This window comes from Carassius gibelio, chromosome B21 (assembly GCF_023724105.1).
Source record: "Carassius gibelio isolate Cgi1373 ecotype wild population from Czech Republic chromosome B21, carGib1.2-hapl.c, whole genome shotgun sequence".
Lineage (NCBI taxonomy): Eukaryota > Metazoa > Chordata > Actinopteri > Cypriniformes > Cyprinidae > Carassius > Carassius gibelio.
This window is the reverse complement of record NC_068416.1, coordinates 20,860,901-20,888,677: the sequence shown is the minus strand read 5'-3', so window position 1 is coordinate 20,888,677 and position 27,777 is coordinate 20,860,901. Positions and strand designations below refer to the sequence as shown.

The 27,777-nt window shown below is 37.7% G+C and overlaps 1 protein-coding gene across 12 annotated transcripts in view; it reads right to left on the bottom strand.

The window, feature by feature from the left end:
- The window catches only part of LOC127985727 (histone-lysine N-methyltransferase EHMT1), a 33,967-nt gene extending 6,637 nt beyond the window's left edge, over nt 1-27,330 (bottom strand). Inside the window, exons 1-19 of one of the 12 annotated variants that reach the window (XM_052587803.1) lie at nt 27,263-27,330; nt 8,333-8,420; nt 7,394-7,884; nt 7,061-7,223; nt 5,725-5,888; nt 5,358-5,510; nt 5,092-5,166; nt 4,810-4,921; nt 4,557-4,694; nt 3,797-3,942; nt 3,177-3,320; nt 2,773-2,999; nt 2,458-2,652; nt 2,264-2,346; nt 2,074-2,180; nt 1,736-1,858; nt 1,529-1,630; nt 772-876; nt 496-650 (exon numbers count right to left, since the gene is read on the bottom strand). In XM_052587803.1, coding sequence (XP_052443763.1) covers nt 496-650; nt 772-876; nt 1,529-1,630; nt 1,736-1,858; nt 2,074-2,180; nt 2,264-2,346; nt 2,458-2,652; nt 2,773-2,999; nt 3,177-3,320; nt 3,797-3,942; nt 4,557-4,694; nt 4,810-4,921; nt 5,092-5,166; nt 5,358-5,510; nt 5,725-5,888; nt 7,061-7,223; nt 7,394-7,884; nt 8,333-8,420; nt 27,263-27,283 — 2,792 coding nt within the window. In that variant the 5' untranslated portion in view covers nt 27,284-27,330. The other 11 variants (XM_052587807.1, XM_052587802.1, XM_052587800.1 and 8 more) reach the window with 11 other exon arrangements.
- Nucleotides 27,331-27,777: the final 447 nt, after the last annotated feature.

Sequence of the window (27,777 nt, the reverse complement as noted above, 5' to 3'; positions counted from 1 at the left end):
TATACCATTTTCCAAAACAAAAAAAAATTTTTTGTCTTAAACAAAATCATCCTCAATTTAAAGGTTTTGTTTGGATTTGGAGGTGGACCTGAAACAAACCAATTTAGGATGAAAAATATATTTGTAATCTATCTTCTCCTGTTGCAATACTACATTCAAGACTCCAACCCATCACTGTAACTGCCTGCCAACGGATCCATAATAAAATTTGTCCAGGAAATGACGAGCGCAAGCCTTTATAGCTAGCGTTCAGCTCCAATGAATCTACATGACATTGATCCAGTCTCCAATAAAAAAAATGCAGCTTTAAGCTGATTAGGATCTACACAAGCATCTGATTAGACTGCAGTACATCGGATATGCGTGTAATCCTGCAGTACAGTTATCTTTTAGGAGGATGTAAATAAGCCTAGCTCACTACAGACCTGTAAGACTGAAAGGAAGTTTCCCAATCAATCAGTCTGGATCAATAAAACCAAGTGGAGGTTTACTCACTTCACACATTCCAGCCGGCTCTCCCGTGATGCTATGTGCAAAGGCGAGTCTCCGTGGATGTTGATGACGTTGAGATCACACTTTGCATCCAGCAGGATCTCAGCTATCTCCAAACACCCAGAGAATGCCGCCCAGTGCAGACAGATATTTCCCTCCTACAATCAAAGTTGATGATTGCAACAGATCAATTACACTGCATTTTCAACCGTCTAAGTCATGATGTAATTCTGATATATTAAACTGCAGTTTCCAGAGTACAAAACACAGCACGCAGACCTTGTCTCGTATGTTGATATCAGCCCCTTTTGAGAGCAAGAGTTTTACTTGGTCCACATGTTTGTACTCCGTGGCCCAAATCATGGCTGTCCAACCTCCATCATCCTGGAACAAGAAATACAACTACATGTCAATCTTTTTGACTCCAATGGCTCCTATTGTCCACAACAATACTGAAAGCACCATTAATACCATTTACTCACAATTTATATGCAATTAAATATTATAATAGTGCAGTTTGGAAAAATGCTGATGGTGTTTTAAGATTTTATTAATTTGCATGGCTTTCGCAGGTCTAGAAACCATTTAAAAAAAAACATATGCAACCTGGTTAATTTTTGACATTTTCAGGCCCTTGCGTTGAGAACTACAGGTATATACCTTGAATCATTAAATAATAATAATAATAATAATAACAACAATTGTAGATAAAACTGACAAAAACTTTTAAATAAAAAAAGTGAAAAGTTATTTTGTTGTAGTTATTAAAAGCCAAAGAAAAATGCAATAAGGTATTATATTACTGTAAATAAAAAAAATTAAAAACCTACACAAATTAAAAAATTGGAAGTGCATCATTAACATTCCTTGTAAGATTTATGAAACTCATTACAAGAATCAGTAGGAGTAGTTATCAGTAGTTATCAGTGGAATGGAGGACTATTGATGAGGTTGTTTTGTGAAATTCCTGAACTATGTTTGGCAGAGTCTAACGACTCAAATAATGGAAATCCCCAAAAACACAGAAGGTGGAAACCTGGCAGTTAATATCTACAATTCCTGTAGACAGCAAATGTTGTACAATGCTGAAATGCCCAGTCTTAGCAGCAAGATGGAGACATGTTGAACCCTCAACATCCTAAAAAAACAAAGGATGTGATCAGTCCTCAAACAGAGCGAATGTTCATCTAAAAACAATTGATTATTGAGTGTTGTATCAACCCTCTTGCTCGTGGCAGCTGACCTTGTTAGAGACTATGGCTCCAGCCCTCAGAAGATAGCGCACTGTGTCAAGATTATCGTTCTCACAGGCCTCCATCAGGGGCGTCCGCTGGTCCTCATCACACATGTCAAGGTTTGCGCCAGCCTGAGGAATGAGATCATTGATTTTAATGACAACAAAATCACTGAAGTTAAACTAGGCATGACACATCTTAATAAGTAACAATTGTATATGCAAATGAGATCTGAGAACTATGACAGACTTATCTGTTGTGCTTTAAAGAAGAAAAATTAATACAGGGTGATAAGTTTTGATAAAAGTGGTGAAGTTAATACTAGTTCACTAGCATTTGCCCTCACCTGCACCAGCATATGGCAGACTTCCTGATGACCCGCTTCAGCTGCTACATGGAGTGGTGTGCGTTTGTTTTGGCTCTCCATTTGAAAGTTAGGGTCTATCCCATCCACTGAGAATGAGAAAGAAATGAGAAGTTTCCAGCACAGAGCAGACAACCATGAATAATACAACAATGTTATCCCTCTCTCTTACCCAGCATCAGTAGGACCTTCTGCAGCTCTCCTTGTTTAGCAGAAATATACAGCTGTTTTGGGTGAAATCGAAGCTTTTTGGGTCTTGGAGAAGAAATGAAGAGATGATAATGTTCACAAAGTATTCATAATGATTGAACCCCATGTTAGTATGAATAATATTGCTAAATCAAAGGCCATAATTGGTTTTCTTACTTCTCTGCATCTAGAGCCAGCAGGACACTTTCTAGAGTTTCTTTAGTTGGTCCCGGTTGAAGTACGGTTCCAAATCCAGCTCCAACAGGCCCAGTTTTCGAGCCCAAAGGGGACACAGATGTGTCCTGTGACTGTGTAGGTCTGGATAAGGTGCTATCTGCTTTGCCCTCTCCAAGAACAGAGAGCCGAGTGGACCTTTAATGACCAACAAAACAATTGAAATACAAAAGTTGGAGAAAAAAACAACAAAAAATCGTAAAAGCGTATATACAGAATGTCCTACCTAGATACATAAATGAAACAGCTTGCACATACCCTCCAGTGGTGGTGTCCGCTTTGCCCTCTGAGGTGCTGGGCGTGCAGGGGCCATGGATGAGAGGGACGGTAGACGTTGTATCAGCCTTGGCAATGGTGACCTCTTTCGCCTTGCTGACCTCCTCCCCGCAGTGTGGACAAAAGCTCTGACCGTTGAGCACCGAGGCACAGGCTCGATGAAACCGGTGGGAGATGTTCACCTCTGGCTGACACTCCATGAAGACACCCTACACGAGGGCCACATGAAGTACCTTTGAGTGTTTTGCTCCAACGTGGCTGAAGTAAAAACTCTGAAGCTTTTCAGACACATGCACTCAGTCAAGAATTTCTTGGCCATTGGCTCGTCATGCTTAAACCCAATCAAAGACCTAAAAATATTCGCATGGTTAAAGCCAAAGACTCACGGCTCTGCAAAAGAAGCCACAGCCTGGGCAGCACTGATGTTTGACCATGCCAGTGCGATGGTCCTCACACAGAACCAGCAGTTGGACAGAGTTTGAAGGCCTCATCATCTCGTGCTTCAGCACTGCACTCTGACAACGGCTCAGCTACCCCCAGAACAACAGGGAACCAATTAGAATAGAGTTCAGAACCTCGACTTTTAAAAAGAGTTAAAAAAAAAGTGTATCGTAGCATCAACCAAGACATTACAGAAAAAGAAGATGCCAAGTATTCAGCGGTAAGATGAATCCTAGGAACTTCTGTACTGAATCGAATTATTCACCTCATTTCATTCCAAAAATTAGGACCTATATTCAGATGGTATATAGTAGGCGTTCTTAACTCTGGCCCTCAAGGTCCAGTTTTCTGAAGAGTTTAGCTCAAGCCACAATCAAACACACTTGAACAAAGTAATAAAAATCTTCAGGATTACCAGAGAGGCAGGTTAGCGTGATCAGAAAGTGAGGACCTCGAGATTGGCCAGAGTTGAGTAACCATGGTACATAGCAAGGTAAAGTGTTCCTGAAAATGCTATCACTGTCACCATGATTGTTCTAGATATTCACAATGGTAACCATCTCACCTGACCGTCAATGCTCTCAGTCGCCATACACTTCCTGTCCGCAAGCGTCAGAATCTCTCGGCTCTTGGGCATCTCCATTCGACAGCTGCAAAGGGGCAGTTCCTGCACCATGTCGGCGTCTGTGCTCTTCACTGACCCTGAAACAGCTGAGAAACACCATCTGTAAGACTCTAATAATCAAGAAAGAGCTGAAAGACCATCATTTTGGAAACCAATGGCGGGAAATCGATGTTACTTCATAATGAGATGTACATGGATGACAAACATTGCACAGATAGCACAAACTGCTTCAGGATTTCTCTTCGATAGACACATGACCACCAGGGGGCACAATATCAGCTGAGTCTCGATGACTCATTTTATCCAAGATGGAGGCCACCACAAAGGCCCTGCAGTAATCCAGCTCTGAACTTTACACAAATGCGTCTTTCAAGATGCTGAGCTCGAAACCAATCAAATGGAACAGTCTGCCACAAATTTGATTTGTAAGCAGATAAAGTAGCCAATTTCAACTAGCAAAAACTCTTGGTTTAAAGAACTTAAATTGCAGCTTGAAAAGACAACAATTATATATAGCATTTAACAAGAAACAAGACTTCCCTTTGCATTTCCTCATAGTCAAAAAGCAAACCATTGCATCATTCAATGCTTTCCCAAGTTAAATAGCAAAATATTCTTATAATAATAATAATAATTATTATTATTATTATTATTATTATTATTATTATCTAACCAATATGGCCAAAGGATTGAATTTCACCTGTACTCTTAGATGACAGTAAGGCTTCCTGTGCCGCTAGGTTGAGGGAGTCGAGTGGGACTTCTTTATACTCTGTCCTGTTGTCAGAAGGGGCTGATAGAGATCCCTGGCTCTCAGATTGAGACTGGGACTCCATTCCTGGGGTTATGATTGAACAGACATAAAGAGATTTGTAAATGAAAATCATTAACAGCCAAGTCATTGGGATTCAGCAGATATTTGAGGAAAGCATGGATTTTAACATTTACCGTACCTGAAAGAGTTTTCGCTTTCGATTTCCTCTTGCGTTTCCTTGATGGTCGGAGCCAGGCGTGGTCCCCCTTGACTTTCTTTTTGCATTTCTTTTTCAAACTGGACTCTGAACTCTGAGGAGAAACAGAAGTAACTTACAGTCCACAGACTGAAACAAAGCATTATCTCAGAAACCTCAAATCAAATCTGTGAAACTCACTAGTCTCCAAGCATTTTATCTAGATGTCCCTTGATTATACTGTATTTATTGATACTCGGTATTAGAGAATGCTTGGGGACTCACCAAGTCTGATTCATCCCCTTCCTCTTCACCTTCGCCCTCCGGTGACTCCTCAGACTCATGTTCTTCTTCAAGAGGCTTTTGAATGAAAAATTAACAAATAAACAGGGGAATGTAATGTGTTGTAGGCGTTACTTTACTTGTTCACAGATTCAGTGAACAAGCCGTTTGGCCAAAAAAAAAAAAATTATCAAGGAAATAACTGACAAGATGGAAGAAAGTAATGGATGAGACCATTTTCCATTGGCTGAAAATAGCTCAATTCCCACCTGAGAAACTGAAGCTAACTTGGGTCCCTCCAGAGAGGCTTTGGCTCCACCCTCTCTGACCAGCTCCTGATCCTCGTCCGTGTCTTCTCCTTCCTCTGACTCTTCTTCATCAGACTCATTTTCGCCATTTACATGAACTGATTCCTTCGCCAACTGTGAAACCAAGGAATAAAAAGGGTGGCATTAGATGTCTACGTCCACATGCCTTGGCTTACAAAGTACAGAAAAGGTTAACCAATTACCAATCCAAAAATATTTAGATAAGGTTCCTTATGGGGTAAAGACTCCTCAAAGATTATTTTCACAACACAATATAAAAGGCGGGTTTTCACTCTTTAGGTTCAAATCTGGAGGTCCGATCTCTCACCTGAGGGTTGGGTGGAGACTGGGACATACGCTGAAACATCTCCAGAACTGTGCGTTGTTTTAAGACTTTATTTTTCTTCTTGGGCACGAGACTATAAGTTCCCATCTTTCTTTTCTTCTTCCTTGACATGGCTGCTACTGAGGGAGAGACAGGTCTGGGTTCAACTGTCAATGCATAAAGGGAGAATTCTGGTATACAAGCCTGTTTTCAAGCACTCGTTTCTTTGTAAAAGCAATATGATCATTTTTATGAAAAACTGTCAAACAGTTAAAAAATTATCTGCATTTCAATTTGAACTTGAACCATGTTTGACAATGTTAATATAATTGATGAACATGTTGCTGCAAATTTGGCCATCAACAGTTCTTCAACAAACACAATGTGTAAGCTACGGTAATTACAATTTTACCAGAAATTTCCATTTTTCCATATATATATATAAATATAATATGGCAGTGCCCCAAATACATATATATAGTGGTGCCAAAATTATTAGAACACCTGACAGATCTGAAAAAAAAAAATGTTGAGAGTTTTTATTGCCTCAAAAACATGATTTAATTTCATAATGTTCATGAAGCATTCAGATGGATGCTCTGAGCACAGATATAAGATTAAGTGAGTCATACTGTTTTTATCCACTTTTAACTTTAATATTTGGTTTGTCCACATTTTGCTGCAATTACAGCAGCACATCTCTCTGGCATAGTGTCAATATATTTCCTGAGAGCCAAAGAGTGGAGTAAAGCCTCTTTGAGGGGGCCAGTCCATCATTTTCAATGTTCCAGCAGAAGCCTTCTGTCGCAGGTAGTTTGTTTATGGGTATTGTAATGGCCAATTCAACAAAAACCTCTTAAATATGCTTAGTAAGTGTTCTAATAATCTTGGCCATCACTGCATACTTAGTTTTAAAATGTAATAATTTCATAACACTAATACAAACAGAATGAAAAACACATTGACTTGCTAAAGATTAAATTCATTAATATTAAATTATAACATTTAGTGATTTATAAATAATTTGTTGAAATCAGCACAATAAAGTATCCAACAACTAGTATAAATCAATCAGTATAGATAAATATATATATTTTTAATAACATTATTTTGTTTTATCAGAATATATATATATATATATATATATATATATATATATATATATATATATATATATATATATATATATATATATATATATATATATATATAGATAGATAGATAGATAGATAGATAGATATATAGATCAATATATGTAAATATAATGTAAAGCCCCATCAAAACAGCTTTAGAGCAATCAGTTTTATTGGATGCAAAGAAAGGTAATACAGTGTATAACCTGTTTGTGGCTTGGCTGGTGTGGTGTTCAGTACAGATGTGGCGTCAGTTTGGCTTTGAGGTAGCTGATTCTGGATTGGAGATGACTGAGGCTGCACTGTCTCTGGTTTGCCCAGACTGTCATCTTTCACCACGACTGGCTCCTTATTTTCCCTATTCAAAAGCTGAAGGAGGAACAGAAATGCGATTATATGTATCCATGACCATGAGTCATGAGCAGATCTAAAAAAAGACCAAAACACGGCATTGTGGGATGTTCAGTGTTGAATGCACTGCTGTCATGACTAGTGCAGCTGATGTAGAAGAGGGTTTCACTGCGGTAGATCCTCATTACCTTTAGTGTCTGGTTTGAGGCCGGCCTTGACATAGTTTTGCGTGCGCGATGTATCGTTGGAGGAGGTGTATTTGATACTATGCCATTTTTAGTCTCTGTATCCGCTTGTCTCTCTATTGGACTCGGTCCTGGGCTTGCAGCACTGTTTGAAGAACACTGGTCAGGGGGTCGCAATGTAGAAGCTGAAGTTGGCGAGCTTTTAGTCCCATGCCCCAATGTGGAACCCCATACAGGGGACCAGTTAGTCCTATGTGGGGCTGACACTGTGTCTTCCTGTTGTTTGCTTAGAATATATCCATTACTGCCCACTGTAGAGCCATGGGGCGGCTCAGTCTCAGACAGTCCGTTCTCCGTGGTTGAGGATCGGGCTGGTGACCCTGCAGAAAGGCTCTGTTCAGTTCTCTTTGTGTCCGTGTTTTCATAGGTCCCATTCAGCTCATTGGCCTCTTTGAGAGGGTTGACTTCCCCATTCGAGTGATCTTCATCTCCTCCTATAAGAAAAATAACAGAAAAAGTTACGAGATTGTTTCAGGTTCAAAGTAACTTGGCACAACATAAAACATAAAAGTAAGACACTTACAATGGAAGTTACCAGTGCCAGAGACCAGAAGGCCAGTATTTTTAAAGCTAATGTGTTTTATTAAACACTTAAATAATAAATCAATACTTCTGGAGAAAAAAAAATAATATAATAGTTTTCCCAATCATCCTTGTTTATGTTGGACATCTGGTCTAGGTATAATATTTCAAATTTTGCACCAAAAAAAAAAAAAAATAGAATTAGAAAAAAAAAAAAGTTAACTCACTAAACACTAAAGAACAAGTCAATATGTGTTAAGACATGGCTATCAAGAGTGAAATGAGTCCATAAACAACCAAAATGTTGCCATAAACATTATATCATAAATGCTCATGTATCAAAATAAATTCAGTATTTACCCTCTTCTGGATCACTGCGAGACTCTTTTGTCCCCTCGGACTTCATGGTTTCCCTCTTGCCCGAATTCCCATTGGCCAAACTGGAGAGCTGAAAACAAGCACACAGTTGAATTACTGGATTTCCATAACATATGTAATACTGTGTAAAATGTGTAAGTGCAAACTATGGTGTATCAATGCAGTTAGCAATATTTTTTCTTTTAAGGAGAGGGGAGAATGCATAAAGCCAATTGATCAAACTTTACAATATCCAAGCCAGGCTGGTGGCAGGAATAACCGGTCTAAAACAATTAAAGAGGTAATGAGAATGAAAGCGGATCAAATTAAAGTTTGGATCTAAATTAAAGGACCCAGTGTTTCTAAAACAACAGCATTTATGGCTACCGGCAACAAAACACAAGCAATGGCGAGAAAGAAAAAAGAAAAACATTTAGACACCCTTTGGGAACGTGAGAGGCTTATCCCAAAGGTTCAGTCTAAACAACATCTGAATAACAAGGTCTTTGATTGGCTAGGCTTTGAGCTGTCAATCACTCCTGAGTCAAGTTAATATTTTCAAGAGATTCAATATCTCCCAATAACTGGTTTCAGCAAAAGCCTTTCTACAGGTTAATTACACCTAAAATCTCCATTCAATAATCAAAATGACTAGGCCTAATAATATCATAGCATTTGCAACAACACCAACAACATGAGAAAATGAACAGGAAAAGCAAACACACTGGACAATGAGGCCGAGCATGGACTTGCCTCCTAATGCACCCTTGTCCCTCTCTCTCTCTCATTTTTTATGTTCTGTTAGAATTGGTTACTTTCGTTCTTGGCTATTGGTCCACTGGAAGTAGACAGCCTGACCCAACGCCCATGTGGAACATCTCTCCTGCTACTGTAATGCAATAAAAAACAACCCACTGGCAACAAATCCATGTTTCAGCAAGTAGATTCAAATCTCCCTGCAAAAACAAAGACAAATTTGAAACTTCACGGAAAAGGTGCATTGAGAGTCCAAAAAACTGCCCTTGATGGATACAACAAAATATACAAAAAATGTGCCAACATCCTTATGCTGGTTCCATCAAATATGCCACATCCTTGAGTTCTAACAAAATCAACAACAAAAAAGCACAACTCTAGAAAGAGTGCCTGAAGTCCAGAGGTCTCGTTCCTAAAGACAGTGTGCATCTACAGGACTCCCATACAGTCGGACAGAGCAGATCAAGCTCACTTTGGCCTAGGAAAGCACCTGAGAACATGCGTAATCCTTTGAGCTACTACTCATCTTACTACCACATCCCAAGTAGCATGGAGAAACCTGCATCAACGTCAGGTGATCACCTGCATCAAGGATTCCAGCTTCACTCAATTCGCTTGTCATTGAAGAAACATGTTTAAAATCAACCCCTGATAGGGAAGAAACAGCAAGGCATGAGGTGATGAGATAGACTTGTTGATTTTTCTTTTTTGTCTGGAAGCAATTCAGACGTCCTCGAGCCATGCAACTGAAGTGGTGCATCCAGTCTCACTCACATACAAGCCTCCAACTACTGGAGTGAATCTCTGCAGCGAGGCTCAGAAAGGAAGAGGTAGGTCACAGGGTGCAGTAATTACAAGCAAATCCAAGCTTTCTCTCACTGTCTGTCCCCTCCCCCACCCCAGCCCCGATCCCCAGACCTCATCTGATTGGCAGACCCACTGACTGCCTTCCGTTCCACAGCCAGAAAATGTCTGCCGCTCGTTCGTTGGAGCTGCTCTTGCAACAAAGGAGGTCGTGTGGCTTTCTGTTCCTCTCTCTCGCCACAAGGGGAGCCACTTCATAATAAGAGTCCCCCTATTCCTTGTCCAAACCAGGCAAGATCTGCCCCACTGACACTACAAAGACCCCATCACACCTTATCAAATCAGTCCATTAGATTGAGGGTAACTCTGAGGACTGCTATGGTGGGATCATTGTTTTCCCAGCATTCAGCTGCACCTCTGATCTACTCATATCTTGGTTACTGCAAAAAGGTATTTTATTTGAGTGCAACAACTTCTAAGCAAATCCTTGATCTAGAGCTGTGTTTCCCAACCATTTTGTCTTATGTGCCTCAACTGCCCCATCAATAAGGCTCAAGTACCCCTCCTTTCACAAATGTATTCATGAATGAAACCCAGATTAACAAGTAATTTGCACTCTTTGTATAATGGCATGCAGTTAGCACCAAAGCTCAATTTATACAAACAAAACGCACTCTCATTAGTAGAAACGTTAATGAGAAGAAGAGTAAAGAAATCTGCTACTGAAGTCTATATATATGACAGTCTATGAATGCTTTACTACTAAATTGAATTGCTTTGTTTAATAAGTAACAAGCATTAATCAGAATATTTTATCATATTTTTAAAACCAGTTAACAGTCCTAACATGTCTATCTGAAGTCATAATCCCTGTTTAATAGGTTTAATACAGCAAAATCTTTCAGGTGTCCCATAGAAACGGATTAAGTACCCCTGGTTTGGATCACTTTTTAAATTTCTTAAATTTGTTCAGAGAATTATTTTCCTTATTTTAGAAAAACATTCCTTAAGCAAAGAGAGAACAGCTGAAGAGACATTCTTAGCACACGAGAAAAAGGGTCTCTGGAAAATAAATGTCTCACGTTAGCTTACAAAGATAAATGGTTTCAAATATCCAACAAAAGTATATAAGAGTCCATAATACATGGACTGACACAGTGTTGTCTAGTAGCCCTCAATGGAAACTAAACTAATAACAGACTAGTCAATTAGCTAGGTTGACTAGAGTATCCCATTTTGTCTTCTTTTGTTCTTAGCTTCCATATTTAATTAGACTGCTATTCCTTAACTGTTAGAAAGTTTGTATGATAAAAGTTCTCTTATGGAGAACTGCTATCAGAATAGAGTGATTAATATGAACCCTCACTCAATCTCCCTCTGTCATTTCATGACACAACACTTTGTTTTATTGGACAACTGGAAGAAATTCATTCAGCCACAAACACAAACACAAAGTGTGCACTAGCTTTAAATATTAAAAGGGAACTTACGGGAACACAAAGTTCCCTACTGCTTCGAAAACTAAAAAACCAGTCTAGACTTTGGCAGTTCAGAAGCCTAGGATGCAAGAATATGAACAAAGTCAAATCTGTAGCTGATTTCAACAATCTGGCACCATCACCATGTTGCACAAGGTCACAGATGCTCTGACCCAATAACCACAGCTAGTATATCCCAATCTACTTGCATACCTAGCATGCATGGCTGTTTTCAGTACTACAATTCACCGTTTCAAAAGGAAGAACAACTTGGCACAGCAATACCAGAAATTATCAAGAACCAATAAATCAGCATTTCCAATCATTTTCCATACACAGAAGAACCTCCCAAAATCATGTCAAGCTCTTTCATGCCATGTCACCTTGAGCACTGCCTCCAGTGATCTTTTCATCGCCAAGACATTTTCCAAGGAAACCAGCTGAAATGAATCCCGGATATCAACTCCCACATTCCTCTCATTGAGAGAAAAGCATTTGACTGCGATTATCCAGTTGTTTCCCTGGATCTCCCCCTATAGGCCAAAGAGGGAACATGCTCAGTAGAGGAGAGAGGAGGGAAGGGCCTTCTGCTCCGTTCCACCATGTTGTAACCACAGTGTTTACTGATACGACAAGCCAGACAGGGAATGTTTTCCACGGAATATGGGGTGGTGGATTGGGATTTGGCTTGACTGGGGAGAGCAGACCAACACATTTAAAGTTTACTTAAAAAAAAAACTGAGATATAATATATGATTGAGAACTGAATCTATTTCAAATAACTCAATTTTATGCTGCGTAATATTATACATCCACATAAGACTATACTGGTGTTCGTAAAATAAAATAAAAATCTTAGCCATTCTCTGGATATTACTCCATGATGTAATTTTACTCATAAATAAATATCTGTTACAATAGAGAAGACTAAACCATCTTACCATTTTATTAAAGCTGGATGGGATATAGTTTTTCCTCTAATTACCTATTTTGGTGTCTATGGAAAGTGCAAATGCAGGATTACTTTTCAACTCTCCTAAAACAAACAGGTTTTTCCATTCCATATGCATACAATCAGCTTCTCAGGTATCTGCTAAGAATTAATCAGCCACCCAGTGGGGATTTTTAAGACTTGACTTTATAAATCTGAGCTGTGGATTCTGAAGTAAACGGTGACTGGGGTTTGTATCATGCCATTTTGCGGCCGAGATCAAAGTGCAGACAAAACCCCATCAGGATTTCGTTGACCTCACCTTCCTAATAGTTTCAACACACACCGCAAGCCATGAGCGCAATGTCTTAATGAGGACGTATGAAATATGAGAGTGCTAAAAATGATTCACACCTTCATTTCAGTTTAACGTCCAATTATTTGTGCAACCAAACGTCAGAGCTGAAGGAACCGTACGGTGTGTCAGCTGCGGCTGTGACTCATGCATGAATGGCAATCAATGAAGACACCTAAATGCAAGCCAAGGCAGAGGGCAATGTGACCAATCCATTCAAAAGCAGTAAATACACTAAACAAGGGCTGAAACCATTTGACAAAACAAAATGATTACACCATACATTAAAAAACGAAGCCAAAAAACCTTGTCCCACTATGTTTGGTCAGTTCACATTTGGAGAATAAAAATGCGGGGAAATAAAAAGATCAGGGGAAAAAAACCAACAGGCCTCATTCTTTAGCTCTTGCAGCAAAGACTAACCACTAAACTGTGTCATCAGTCTTGTCGTCACAGAACCCGTTTCTCATTAAAGCCTCTCTGCAACTGGACGGTTTCAAACAGCTCTCTCAGGAAACATCCAAAAAGCATGATTTCAGATTTACTGTGGTCTAGTCTCATCACACTGGCAGCCAAGGATCACACAACAGGCCTGGGCCTGCAAAATTTTTCTTCCTCAACAATATGTCTATGTTTGGAAATAGCATATTACCAACCACACCACTCTTACCATTTCTGCAGTATATTATATGCCTACTGAGAAATTACTAACAACATGTGGGAAAAAGAAGAAATACGACAGAGCACACAATAAGACATACTGTCTCCCTCAATGCAATGCCTCTACAATTGACTTACCGTTTTCAACATCGATATTTGATCTGACTGCCAGAAATCAAAACATATTTTTTTTTCAGACAAATTCAGATTTAAATTGCAAAGTAACCATATATTTTTTTTAAACTGTATGGCACTAGTTTAATTAAAAATGTGTGTGAAATCTGAAAACATAGCCAACTAAAGTGTTTATACTTGTATAATGTCCATTGGTTTCCAATGCTATTTAAAGTCAGCATTAAGGCAGAAGCTGTGATCGTTTTTCTGTGATGTATATCCAAGTGAAACAGAAAAATGTAGGACAGTACTTGATTTGGCCCATTTGGGATTGTTTGGATTGTTCACATAATTGAATCACTGCGATATATCACTGGAGAACAGATATCATTATGATGGCAATTTTTGATTAAAGATGGCACGAAAATAAAAAAATAAAAACATAAAATAACGATGTACACAGATAAATCAGAATCGAAAAATGTAGAACAGTGCGCAGAACGTTTTGGGATGCTTGCTAGGTCTCCACTCTCTAAAGGCATCTAAAACTCTCAGGATCCAGATCAACGAAGATGTCAAAACAGGCAGAACGAGTAAAATACAAACTAAAGAAAGGTCCAGGATGTCAAAACAGATGATAAAAATGAACCACCACTTGCTTGCTTCCCAGCATTCAGAAATCCCTCCTCTTCCTTTGCTTTACATTTTTCTAAAGACTTGTTCCAGCAGAAGCAGCAACCATCTGACCACAGATGCTATTAATCCCCAGGATTTTTTTTCAAGACTTCAAACGTTGACTCAGACCTCTGTGAAGGAAGGAAAGCCACTGTTGAAGGCTTCAAGCTCAAGCGGATTTTGACACTGCATGCTCTTGTTTCAGCTGAAAGGGCCGTTGACTACAGCACTGGCTGAAAGCTTAAGAGGGAGACTGGGTGCCATATTTCACTCATTTCTCAAAGCCTTCCTCTCCTCTGAACACCATGGTGAGATGAGTAATGACAAAACACAAGGAATCAAGATGACGAGCCTCAAATGATGAACATTAAGAACCAGCATGATGAAGAACCCAAGCACTTAATCACTGAAGGTGTTCCTCCATTGGTTTCATACCTGCTTTCACAACGATGGCCTCCGTTGAGGGAGAAAGAGCTTCGAGCTGACTGCTTTGCTTTTCTTTTCTCCTCCCGCATGCAAGCATTCAACCGGCTTGTTGATCATGTGACCTAGAAGCTCCCTCTATCGGCTGAGCTAGCTAAAGCTCACCCTGAGCATGCTCAGTCAGTACAAATTTCAATTTTTTTCTATTGAGAGCAGGGCAACAACAAATTCAGGCAGCCATTTCATTGCTGGAAAGGAGCAGGAAAGGTATGGTGAAGCTATGAAACATGCCGCTCTGCTGTCTACCACAGGAACCAGAAGCAATTTATCTGTTATCTTTAATCTGCTGTCGTCTCTCAAGAGGTCTTATTCTCTTCGAAGTCTCTTAGTAGGGCACAGATGTCAAAAGAGACACAAGGCCCAGAGAAACCAGAGGCTAAAACATTACTGAAAACAAGCTGCTTGGTACATTTGTATATTTATCAGATGCAGAATTCAACATGATTTATATATTGGTTGGTGGTCATGTAAAGGCTAGCTTAGGCTAATGAAAAACATTGAAGATTGGATGTAGTCTTTATTAAATCAGCTTCTCTGTATTTAAATTACGTATATTAAACAAGGGTCTTGTACTGGAGGCCATGAAGGTAAACTGACTCCTTCAAAAGAGCGTATTTCACAGATACAATTTCAACAGTACAATCGGGGTATATTTCAACCGAATATTTAGTAACCAAGAGGAAACAGACTAGCTTAAGACAAATCTATTTAAACTGTTGTCATTTAATTTCATTCTTTCCAATGAAAAAGTAATTTAAATATCCAATGAAATAATAAATCAAAAATGGCTTTAAGATCATGTTATGAGCTTTTTGCTCTGGGATTTTTAGTAAATATGTGTATTTACGATTAATACATTAATTTCAAGGAAAACAAACCAACAATTAATAACTCATCCACCCCTACACCTTTTTTTTTGTCTAATCAAACACTGTACAATAAAAATGCCTAAAAAGTGATATCAAGTAAAAAAATCTTGATTCACAGCTAAGGCTTTTGGCTATTTTTATAAATAAATAAAAAATTAAAGGTGAGAAGCTCTTCAATTCTTTCCACGAAAAGTCCTTGTTTAAAGGTGCTGTATGTATGATTGATTGAACTAGGTATTGCAGTCCAAATTCAAAATACTAGAGAGGGTTTTTTTCACCTGGCCCCTCCTCCTCAGACTTGACGCACAGGCAGGTTGCCAGATTGACGACATCAACAGGAACCAACGCACTTGACAATGAATGAAATGAAATTCACTGTGTTTTCCGACAACTAGCAACCCAGGGTGCTGAAATACAGTTGGGTAAACTGGCAGCGGGCGGGTTTCAAAAACAAAAACAGAGACCGACATTCCGGCCCTGAACGCACATTTCCAAAGGAGAATAACTGACTGTAGCATTGTTTTTCAGATAAACAAATATGTTGACTTGGCATGTTATGGTATTTTTATGCGTTAGTAGAGTCAAAGACTTACATACAGCACCTTTAAGTGGTATACACTACCGTTAAAAAGTTTGCGGTCTTGGACTTGGACTTTTGCAAGTCTGCATTTATTTGATCAAAATGTAAAAAAAATTCATTACACTTTATTTTAAAATGCAACTTATTCCTGTTATGAAAAGCTGTATTTTCAGCATCATTACCCCTGTCCTTAGAGTCACATGATGACTTGCTGCTCAAGAAACATTTCTGATTATTATTAAATGTTAAACACAATGGGCTAGTTGCATATCTCCGCCATCTTGGATTTCCGGTCTTGCGAGTGTGTGCGTAGATATTTCCGGTTGTGCTAAACGCCAGTGCAGAGAACCGGAGAGATCCAAATATTACCTTCTATATATGTTTACAGGATTTATAATAATCACTTCAAATGCAAATAAGATTTACACTGCTATTATTACTATTCTATAAATGTTAACTGAGCCAATGCATTTGAAACAGTGTATGTTTGGGTCCGGTGAATGAATTAAATACACTAATGTTCCTATACTGTTCACGAAATGAAAATTTTACTCATGGTGTGTACACACAGACACATAATTTATTTCTACCTTACCAATTATGTAAATGTAAAAATTACTTATTTCTCGAAAATTTTTGTATTACAATGATTATTATTTTTTTGTTTAATGAAATGTTCACCTTAAGAGATGGGCTGTGATTTATCTTCACATTTCTCAATTGTGCACATACATTAGTTGTTTTTCATGTTTTTCATCATCATTTACACAACATATTTTATTATTTGACATAGTCAACTTTGCATCAAACATTTTGAAATGAAAAAAATAAACGGGCTGTAAAATAATACAACACATGACTAATTTTAATATTTGTTTTATCAGAAGAATTCGTAACAAAACACATGCGCTGCTTATAGACAAAATTATTTATGCTGAAGATATTTAACAAAACATTGATAAAAACACACATGAATGCAAACAGTGATCTTTTAATTAATGCAAACCTACCATAATAGCATTACGTTAAATTGTACACCGTTATAAACTGTTCAAATAAAGTTAATAAAACATACATACTTTATCAGAAATATCTATCTCGTTTGAAAGTCAGAAACCTTATGATCTTATAGATAACAGTCAGAACAAAATCAGCTCTCCGAAAATGTAAAGTATTGCAAATTTGAGTGATTTGTGTTTGATAAAAAATAAATCCCTGTGGATTGATTGACCTGAAGCTGACGTTGATCCGCTTAATCAACAGAAGAAGCAATCTCCGCGTTGTATATTGATTAATTTCCACACAGAGGTACGCAAAAATGTAGGGAGGATGTTTCCTCGTGTCTTTGATATACCGCTTTTCGCTGTTTAATTTGAAAAACATTAATTATATCCATCTAGCCAAGTTTCGTATGTAAGTTTCTCTTATAGTAAATGCGAGCGTCGCAGGACCGGAAATAAGTTTGCACACACTCCTGTCGCTGAAGCTCACTGGCGCCATCTTGTGCACCTAGCCCATTAATTGCAATACTAATTGCAAATAAGTGCAAAATTTTTGTCGAAATCATGATACAATTTCTTTTAGGATTCTTGGATAAACGGTACAAAAGAACAGCATTATTGTCGTTTCATTATCTTTCATTTTTTGAAACGATCCAAATGTCACTTTTTTTATTTAGATTTTTTAGTTTTTTTTATGATGATAGGATGGCTTTAGCATTGACAGGAAGTGGGAGAGAGACGGGGGCAGGATCGGGAAAGTTCCTTGAGTTGGGATTCGAACTCAGCACACCCGTAAGCGCAACACCACTGTATGTTGGCACACTGCCCACAAGGCTATTGGCGCCAACAATTGTCTGTCACTTTTGGTCAATTTATAATTTAAATGAAAATGAAATAAAAAGTATTATTTAATTAAAAAAAATATGAGCTCAACTTTTGAGTGGTAGTGTGTATATGAGAGTAAATGTATTTCCTCCAAAACTGCCAGGAACCATGTAGTAATTCTAAAAAAACAACAACAGATCTCCACAGCTTTTCATCTTCATGACACAAATCAAGCCTATATCTCCATATTTTTCAGAGCAGTACAAAGCAGGAGGCCTAATCAGTTTATATAATACAGCTCTGTAGCTTGTAGATTGCACTCAGAAAGTAATCTAGTGCTCTCATACTAATCATACTGATATTGTTAACAAAATCTGTGGGTATACATAACTGTTCCATTGCTCTAAATTCTTTTACAGTCCTAATTCATTTCTCCAAAACAGATGCAATATAGGTTTATGATTATAAGAGGACTATGAATGCTCTGCACGACAGCTAAACTTTCGTAGCAATGAAATTGATGCGGAGTATGAAATTCCTTTTGATTTTGCAAGAATCATTTCTCAACACGTCAAGGCCCCATCTTGCAACCTTAGCAGGGGCAGAAACGTTGCTTGATTTTCATTCTGCCAACAAATGGTACTACTGACACCAACACAGAACAGGACTTCAACTGAACCCTGCATACCAGGAGTTTCACTCAGCCATTTTATAGTCACCTCATACCACTGACACAGAGAGTCAGAGAAACCTCTTTCCCAGAAGCCATGATTATCATACTAAGAGCGACAATGTAGTTTCATATCTTCCGGCTGGGAAAATATCTTCTATGCTTTCCTGTATTTCTACAGCACAGTGGTGGAGAACAATGAGAGGGAAGGAGGGAGAGTTACAAACAAAAAGAAAAGAGAGCGATAGTATGGCTATTCACGACTCGTTTCTTTGCATTTCTCCAGAACCTACAGATTTCTATCAACCCCATCACAAAAGAAATATCACTATGAAACAAACACACAGATGCAGAGTTGGGTTTTGAGAATATAATTCCAGACGGCTCCAGGCATGCAAACAAGCTTGAGGGATATTCACCTCAAAGGAATCTACAACAGGACCAGCCAGCGAAACCAAGCTCATTGCTAGCCAGAGTAGCAGCAGTCTATGTTTTGCACTGCTGATTATAGGCGGCCGATGTCAGCACTCGGGTATCAGGAAAAGCATCAAGGATTGCCTGCATAATCGTCTCGATTTGCTTGGCTGCTCAAGTTGATCCAATTTGCAAGTTCTTCTTCTCTGCCATTGAAGACAAATGCAAAAACGTTGGAGTAAACCATCTAAAAATGCCAATTACGTTCTTGTCTAAGTTTTGCATTTGAGAGGCTGCAGGTTTTTCTAAATTGATGGACTTGAATGAGTGATGAAGTAAATCTATCCTTTAAGTAGATTAAGAAGACTTTCAAATATGTCAAAGCTGTTGAAGAGGCATGGTAGGCTAATTAAATATGGTTCTGGGGTACAGCTACACCCCCAAAAAAAAATCCTTCCAAGGAAAACATTCGGAGTTCAGATTTGGGATGTGCACAGGACAATGTCTCACAAATCTGAGATTGCTGCAAGTTCCTGTCCAACTTGAAGCAGGCCCACTCTTCAGATCCTGGAGCGTGAGCTTAATCAGTTCTTCAGAAAGAAGACGGATAAATCCAATGAGTGAAATGAAATGAAATCCAAAAGAACAAAAACTAATTTCCAAGCATCAAAACGGTGGATTTTTGGAGTACCCAGTCCATTTCTTTCAAAAACCTACAGCAAACCAGTTGGGAGCAGCTATCTGGAAACACTTATTCCTTTGACCACAAAAGCAAAAATGGAGATAGAAATAATCCTGCTTCATCAGAGGTCAAACCCTCCAGCAATATGGCTGTACCTGTCTTAAGCAGTGGTCTTCATTCATGGGGGAGGGGAAAACAAATTTACACTCTCCAAACGACTAGCTATCTTCCCACACATGCACCGTCCCTGAGCAGAGGTCACATGATCAGCTCGCTGTAAAAAGCTCTGACATGTGCCACACTGAGCATGCTCAGATGGAGCTCTACTGTTCTTCACGAAGAAGGAAGAGCAGAAAAAAAACAACACTGCAGCCATTTCATGGAACGGGCTCCAGCTACAATTAATAGGCTCTTTGTTGTGTTTAACACTGTTCCTGTAGCTCAATCTAATACCCTTGTGATATTTCGAAGGATTCTGACTAGAATGAGAAGCAATACATTAACAGCACATTTTTGAATGTGCATATTTATCAATGTGTCATTGGTTTTTGAAGTGTCAAACCTGTGCATTTACACACTTAATAAACATGAATTATTAAGCATCAAACTTTGTTTCCTGCAATATAATAAAACAAAAGGCCAATGTGGTTTGGATTTAAGCAAAACATCCTTGAGCCAAACCGAAACAATTTTTAAAAAATGTACAAAGGAAACAATGTGAATATTTGGGTCTTAATTTCTATTTTATTTATTTTTTACGTATCTATCATTTTTATCCATCTGCTTTGAAATTTTAATGTCAACAGGACTTTTAAATTAGAGATCAATTTGAAATGGTTAATAATGAACTCAACTGAATATGAAAACCACTAATAAATAGTCAGACTAAATATGTTTTTTTAGCAGGGGAACTCAGGTTTAGACCACGGTAAGTGGTTTGAGAAGATCTACAAAAAAAAACATGAAGTCTTAACTAGAAGCAAACCATAAAACAACAAATAAATAAATAATTTATCTTTTTTTAAAGGCCGGAAATCAATAACCAAAAAAAGAGCTCCTCTGACAACACATTTTGACTGTGCAGTGTCTATTTCTTGCACACAACGTGGATAAGCTACATCATGACCGACAAAAATAAAGCTAGAGTAGGGAATGTCATGGAATTTGACAAAATGTAAAAAAAAAAAATGTTAGTGCTGTAGACTGAGTGATATGATTCTGTGAACATTAGGGGGTAGGGCTGGACGATTTGATCTAAAATCAAAACCTTGTTTAATTGAACACTTACCTAAATTACGATTACATATTTTTTGCCCTCATAGATCATTAAAGGTTTGAACTGTACTCAATTAAAGGTGGGAATTGTTTTTTTCAAGTGTATTTCTTATCTTGGCAATTTTAAAACAATAAAAACTAACCATTTATTGTTATTTGTTTCATTATTTAAGACAATAAAATAAAAGCCTGCTTGAAATGAAGACGTCTTAAGAAAAATTAACATTTTAGTTTTATTGTAAATTGTAAAAAAAAAGAAAAGAATATTTTCATGTCCAAAGCAGAAAATAACCAGCATCCCTTGCAAACAAAATACATTTTAAATATTGTCAAGTGGAAAGCGGAAAACAATAACTTGCATATCCTGTAAACAAATGTTTTAAATAATGAATGTAAACAGAACTGCTGATAAAGGGAAAGAACAGGGCACCATCTCAGGGATCTTGTCTTGTCACACTATTTGCGCAAGAATTTACTTTAGTTTCTTAATACACAGAACACGTCTTTGCATTTAAAACCGCGATGCAGACGCAGCGCTCAGGAATGTTGCAGCACAGAATGCCAACTCCGTCATGTTGCCATCAAATACAAAAGTTACCATGCAAACCAAGGGGTCTTCTGATTGCTCCACTGTTTTAGAACATACATTGATGAGGGGCTCTGTGTGTAAAATTTTCAATTATTTAACATGCCACTCACGTGCTGCAATGCTATAGCAATGGTCATATAGCATCAAACACGCCGTAGTATGTAGGAAAAGTATTAATAGGTGTGACGAGTGGGGCGGGGCCGAGGGACGTGGGAACGAGGAGTGAGGCCGGTGGAATGATTGGGAAATCAGTGACACCTGTGACCCACTGCCGGTCTCGAGTCCCACGTAGGAGATGGAAGGATATAAAACTGGAGCGACGACAGTGAAGGACGAGAGAGGACCAGGCCTGGGCTTTAATTTATGTTTTGCTTTTTATTTGCGCGCATCAGTCGTCCGTGAGGGGCTGATGCGCTGTTTTGTGTTTATTTGTGATTATTAAAGTTTCATTTTGATTGTGCGCCGGTTCCCGCCTCCTTCTTCCGGATGAATATGAAGCTTTTATTATTACAATAGGATTAAAAATAATAATAATAATTAACCGACTTGGGAAAAAAAAAATTCGGTTTCGATTTATTTTCGAATGATTGTTCAGCCGTATTATGGGGTCATTTAAACAACACTGTTTTCAACTAAATATAGATTTTTTTAATGTGCTTTGTTTTGTTAAAGGCCGTGTTGCAAGGTTAATTTTTTTACGAATTTGTGCAATTTGCTTGTTGGTAATAAACATTTAAACTGTTATCCATTGTATTTTATGTTGTTGGGTATCACAAAATGGAATATAATACGAAAAAGTAGGTACTATTTTACAGCGGTCTCCTTTCCCCCACAATGCATTGCATCATTTACCAAAGAATTTACATAAGCCCGCCTTGAGAGCATTGAGAGTGACTAGAGAGATGAGTAGTAGATGAGAGTATTCATATACCGCAGATTATAGATAAATAGATAAATACACAAATACAGTTTGGGTTTATCTTATTGTTTTTAATGGCATAATAAGCAAACTATCCAACAGTATTATCAGTGTCTAATAACTGCTGTCCGGGGGATGCATTTAATTTCCAGTCTTCAAGTACTTTTTCAGAAGTTAGCTCTGTGGCTAGAGTTGTTACGCTGTTCATTTTTGTTTGCAGAAACAACATTGTATCGCTACACATGTTTGACAGCTCTGGGGTAATGAGAGGTGTAAAAACGATGTATTAAAAATGGCGTGCATTCGTTTGTCGAGCCGAGATTTCTTTCAGTGATACAGTGTTGAACAGGGGACTTTCCCCCACGTTCCCTCAACCACAAAAAACAAAAACAAAACAAAAAAACACTTATGGTGAATCCTTTCCTTTGGAATTAAATACTACATTATTAATGTGTACAAAAACTGTTCAGAATATCGCAAAAATGTTTCTGTGCATTAAAAAAGTTAAAGTTAAAGCAAGAGTCAGCTGTTTCAAAACCTAGTAAGCTGCCTAGAAAGGCAGCATTTTTGAGCACAAAGAGAAAATGTCAGTATTTCATTGAGACTTGAGATTAAATAGACTGCTTAAGTATTGTAGATCTTGTAGTGTTAATTTTCACACGCAGTTACACATTGTTGGTTAAAAACAAGAGAGTGGCTGGGAAAAACATTGAGTGGCTGGTAGATTTTGAAATCCGGAGGCCAAAAAAGTTAATTTCCATCCCTGGTACGAAATGATCGAAAGTTCGAGCAAAGCAAGATAACTGTTCTGCTTTTGTCTACACTGACAGCACAGAACATTATTTAAAGTCCCAGCCTGACTTTACTTATTTGTCTTTTTAAAAAATTATTTGCCACAATACAGAAATAATGTTGGCCATCAATGAAAAACTATTCTTTGTGGGCCAATGTAGTTATAGCATCTACTAACTAAATATATGGTTATTAATCAAAAAGATCTTGATAATGATGCAGAGCACGTAATTTGATACATTTGTTTCACAACTTAAAATTGTTTCATGATTTCCAGTTCTATGTTTATTTAAAGTCAAAACATTAAGATGGTTAGTGTGCAAGCCCACGTCTCAACCTGAAAGTTAACAGCCCCAGTTAACTTCCTGTTAAGTTAATGACCCAGCTTGACACTCAGACAGGATGTATGATAACACAACTGGCAGTTGGTGGGGCGGGATCTTGTGGCCGTGGCAATGATCAGTGAGCTCCTACTCATTCCAAACGGACTCACGATCAATTAAATGAGTTACTGTTATTGTTGTAGTGTCTGTTTGAGATTTATCAGTCACTAAACAATACAAGACACACAGATAGTGTTTGCCAGATGGGTGGTTACTAACCACAAACAAGATAACTGTGCTGGTAGTCAAACTTACTAGTTTGCACCAAATATACTAACATAGCACTTTCCATTCAGGCCAAAGAGTTCAACTTCAGTCTCAATCCATCACTAAAACTTTTATACATCTTGACATGACTGAATGTTGACCTTTTCAAGAAGTGGCCGATAAAATTTATGGACAAACTGTCCCATTCAAACAAGACATACATTCTCTTTGTAACTTTCTCTGATAACTGCCCTACTGCGATTGTTAATTTGTAAGGATGGCCTGATCTAACTAGAGTCGAGTTGGCATTTTGATGCAATAAATTGTTGCCTAACGCCATGCAGTGTCCCACTAGCCAGTTTTCTTAGCAGATTTTTTCATTGCATTTATGTAGATTCAACAAAGCATATTGTTTTTTTACAAAATTTTATGATATTGAAAAATACAGGAATTATAATTTGATAACCAGAATAGATTCATTTGAAAAGAATGAATCACTTTCCACTTAGTTGGGTGATTTCGGGGGGAGCACATCAGCACAGAAAATTTTAAATACATTTCAATTGCCAACATTTTTACTAGCCTTGCCATACTAAAATAACTAAATTAATAATAATAATAATAATAAAAGTTAAAAATAACTAAATAAAATTCTTAATTTTCTGTGTTTTGACATTTTGGCACTACGGCCAACTAGTTAGGTGAAAAATCAGTAACAAACAAAATAAATAAAATAAACAAATTACAAGCAATAAAGCAAATAAAAACAATGCAACAAAGATACCATTTTCAGGTTGCTGCAACAATAGCATTCAGGTACAGAAATCAACTGTACTGTACTGTATAAAGCAAATAAAGATTACTCTTTGTTAAAGCTACAAATGTTATTTGATCAAGAATGGCTAATTATTTTCTCTGTCATTTCTTGTTTGAATAACATTAATGACATAGACAAGAGCAAGTACATTAGGCTGCAGTCACTTTAAGACCTAAAGCACACATTGGTTGAATTGATACTCATTTTCTTCCTCAACTGTTTATGTTTACTTAAAGCTGTAGTCTGTAGCTTTTGGCACTCTTGCAGTTAATAAACAGACCTGTGTGCATCTTGTGGAAGAGCATTGTAGTCGTAGCTACTTCTCTCTCTTTTGGCTTATCCAGAATCACTACAGTAGACCTATAATACATTTTTATATTCAGACTATTTCAGACTGGTACTGGTGGAAACGTAATAAACATAAACAGAGAGTAGTAGCTAGAATTATTATTGTGTAGGCTACATAAATATAAAAATGCCTACATATCATAATGTATATTCATTACATGTATCAGAATTAGGCTACTTATTTGCTCGTGCACGAGCAGATCGTTTTCTGTTTGGAGATGCATTCCGTCTTTGCACTTGCAAATTCCGCCGTGTAATTAGCAAATCCACCATGGCACAAGCGAAACTGGGTCTTAAAGGGAATGGGAGATGAGACTCTGATTGGTTTATTGTTTGTTATGCCAGAAACACACCCATTACTCTTTAATGAGAATAGGAAAACCCCTTTTAGACCATGCACCAGACACGCCAACCATTTTCCCCATCCTTTAACTAGCAAAAGTGGATTTGGACACATTCTAAGTAAACCTGCGCCTTACACTTTAGACTATGTGCTTAAATCTTTAAAATAGGGCCCAATATTTGTGTATTTATCAAGAACCCAAAAATTTTTTATGCAAAATTATGTTATAAAATTTTATTTAGACATTCAAAGTACATATTTTGCAGGTTAACTATCACTTATATAATTAATCACATTGAAATATATTGTTATCTGTTTTGCTGAGCCAATCAGATTCCCACAATTTCTTTGTAAATTTGAAATCATTTTGATCACACAATTACAAAACACTGCAATGACTTCAAAGTCCTGACTTTCATTTTAAGGACTAAACTAATTCTTTCTGACCGTACTTTTACTTTTGGGTGAAATCCCTTTAATTGACAATCAGATTGTTAGGTGTCTAAAGATTGCCACCACTTCTCATCAGGTTTCTTCCTAGCCAAACAAGTCATTTTCTTTTCCATTGACTTTTTTTCATCATGCCCATTGCCCACCTTCCTTGTCTTCATAAGCTAAAGACATCAGTACAGATCAGTTTTCCAAGACAACAAAATCAGCTTGAGTCAATCACTGAATGTAGTCCTTAATGTATTTGCAGCAAAAACAATATATATATATATATATATATATATATATATATATATATATATATATATATATACTATCCTGCACTTTCATGTCCTTTATTCTTCATAGCCTACCGCAAGAGACACTTGAAACAGTTGAAAAGAGCCAATCACAAGGCACCCCCTGTCGGTGAACAAGTGCAAGTTCTCTCCTATGGATAACCTATGATTTCCTTATAGTACTCCATAGTGAGCACCTAAACACCCTGCAGACATGGCTGTCAGTAATAAAACTGCAATGCATTCAATTTTATCCAATATACTAAATATCTGAGTCATGGAAAAAAAAAAAAAAAAAAAAAACCATCACTGTATACCCGTTCCTATGAACATGACTTTACAAGGAGGCCCCTGTCAAAAAATCATAAGTGAAAAATGAATACAGGTTATACAGAAATACAGATTTTTATGGGAATTCCTTTCATAATTCTGAAATAATTCTTCATATTTTATGTTTATATGTTGAAGAAAAATTACGTTAGGGTCTTTAGGATTGTCAGAATGATTACAGAAATTCCAAACTGATTCCCTTGAGAATTTTAATTAAGGACATAACAGAGCTCCAAAGAACAAACGAGTATCTAAAATCCTTTTACTTGTAACCAGTGTAACTTCATTTTAGCCACACAAAACTAATGTTGACAGGTGTTTTAGTACCAACAACTTTTAGCTATAGCTTCCTGCATGTAATACACTACACACTACTGAGATTAATAAAATATTCCCAAACACAAGGGAAATCCGCTGGGTGTATGGTTGAGTTGAGTTACGAAGGGAAGTGTTTGTGAATGAAGGACAATAATATGACAATATGCACTGCCGCTGTATTTACAATAGCAACACAGCAGCAGCATCTGAAGCCGGATAGTGCCCTGGAACCAGCATAACAACAATCACCTTGCCGTGTACTAAGATCACAGAGAAACTGTATTCAGGTTTCCGGGCGACAGCAGCCGCACTGCAAAAGGGGAGGCCGCCCCATTATTTCCCTCACAAAGCTTCACACACTCAGTGGCACAAAAGCACCGAGTTTTCGCACTGAAACAGACCGTCAGGCGGGCTCTTTGAAAGACCCGTGACGAAACCTACTCAGTATAGCCGCTCAAACCCTCATCCGCCAGCTCAGTATGCCTCACACGGTCAGTCAATCAGTCGTTGAGTCAAACTGACCAAAACGAATACACAGATAAACAAAATTACAACGTAGAATCGTTCTCGTTGCTCTGCTCTCTTACCTCAGTTTTCATTGAAGCCATGGCTCCTCACCCGAGACCCCGCCCCCAGTTGTTTACGTCACCGATTCGCTTTCTTTCGGTGAAGTAACGTTAGTGAACTCCAACTCATTTCTGAGAATCGGTTCTTTCAAACGGTTTCAGAAGTTCAAAAACACGGATCCACGATTCTTTTTTCGTCTTCACCTAATTACGCCATCTACGTGACCAAGCAAGCTTTTAAATATTAAAACCAAAATGAACGTATTCAATTTTGAAACTAATAAATACATAAATCAAATAAAAAATATATTATTTTGGAGCTGTACTCATTTGGTTTGGTTTTGGTCAAATTTCTGAGAGAGATCCAGAAATTATTTGACACCTTAAAACTAAAATCACAAAGCTGTAAAATAATTTTTTTTAATTGATTGATTGTAGGCCTAATCCCTAGCTGTATTACTAAATCTTTGAATCCAATTAAAAAAAAAACACCCTCAGTGACATATTAAATGATCTAAATTAGAACGTTACTTTAT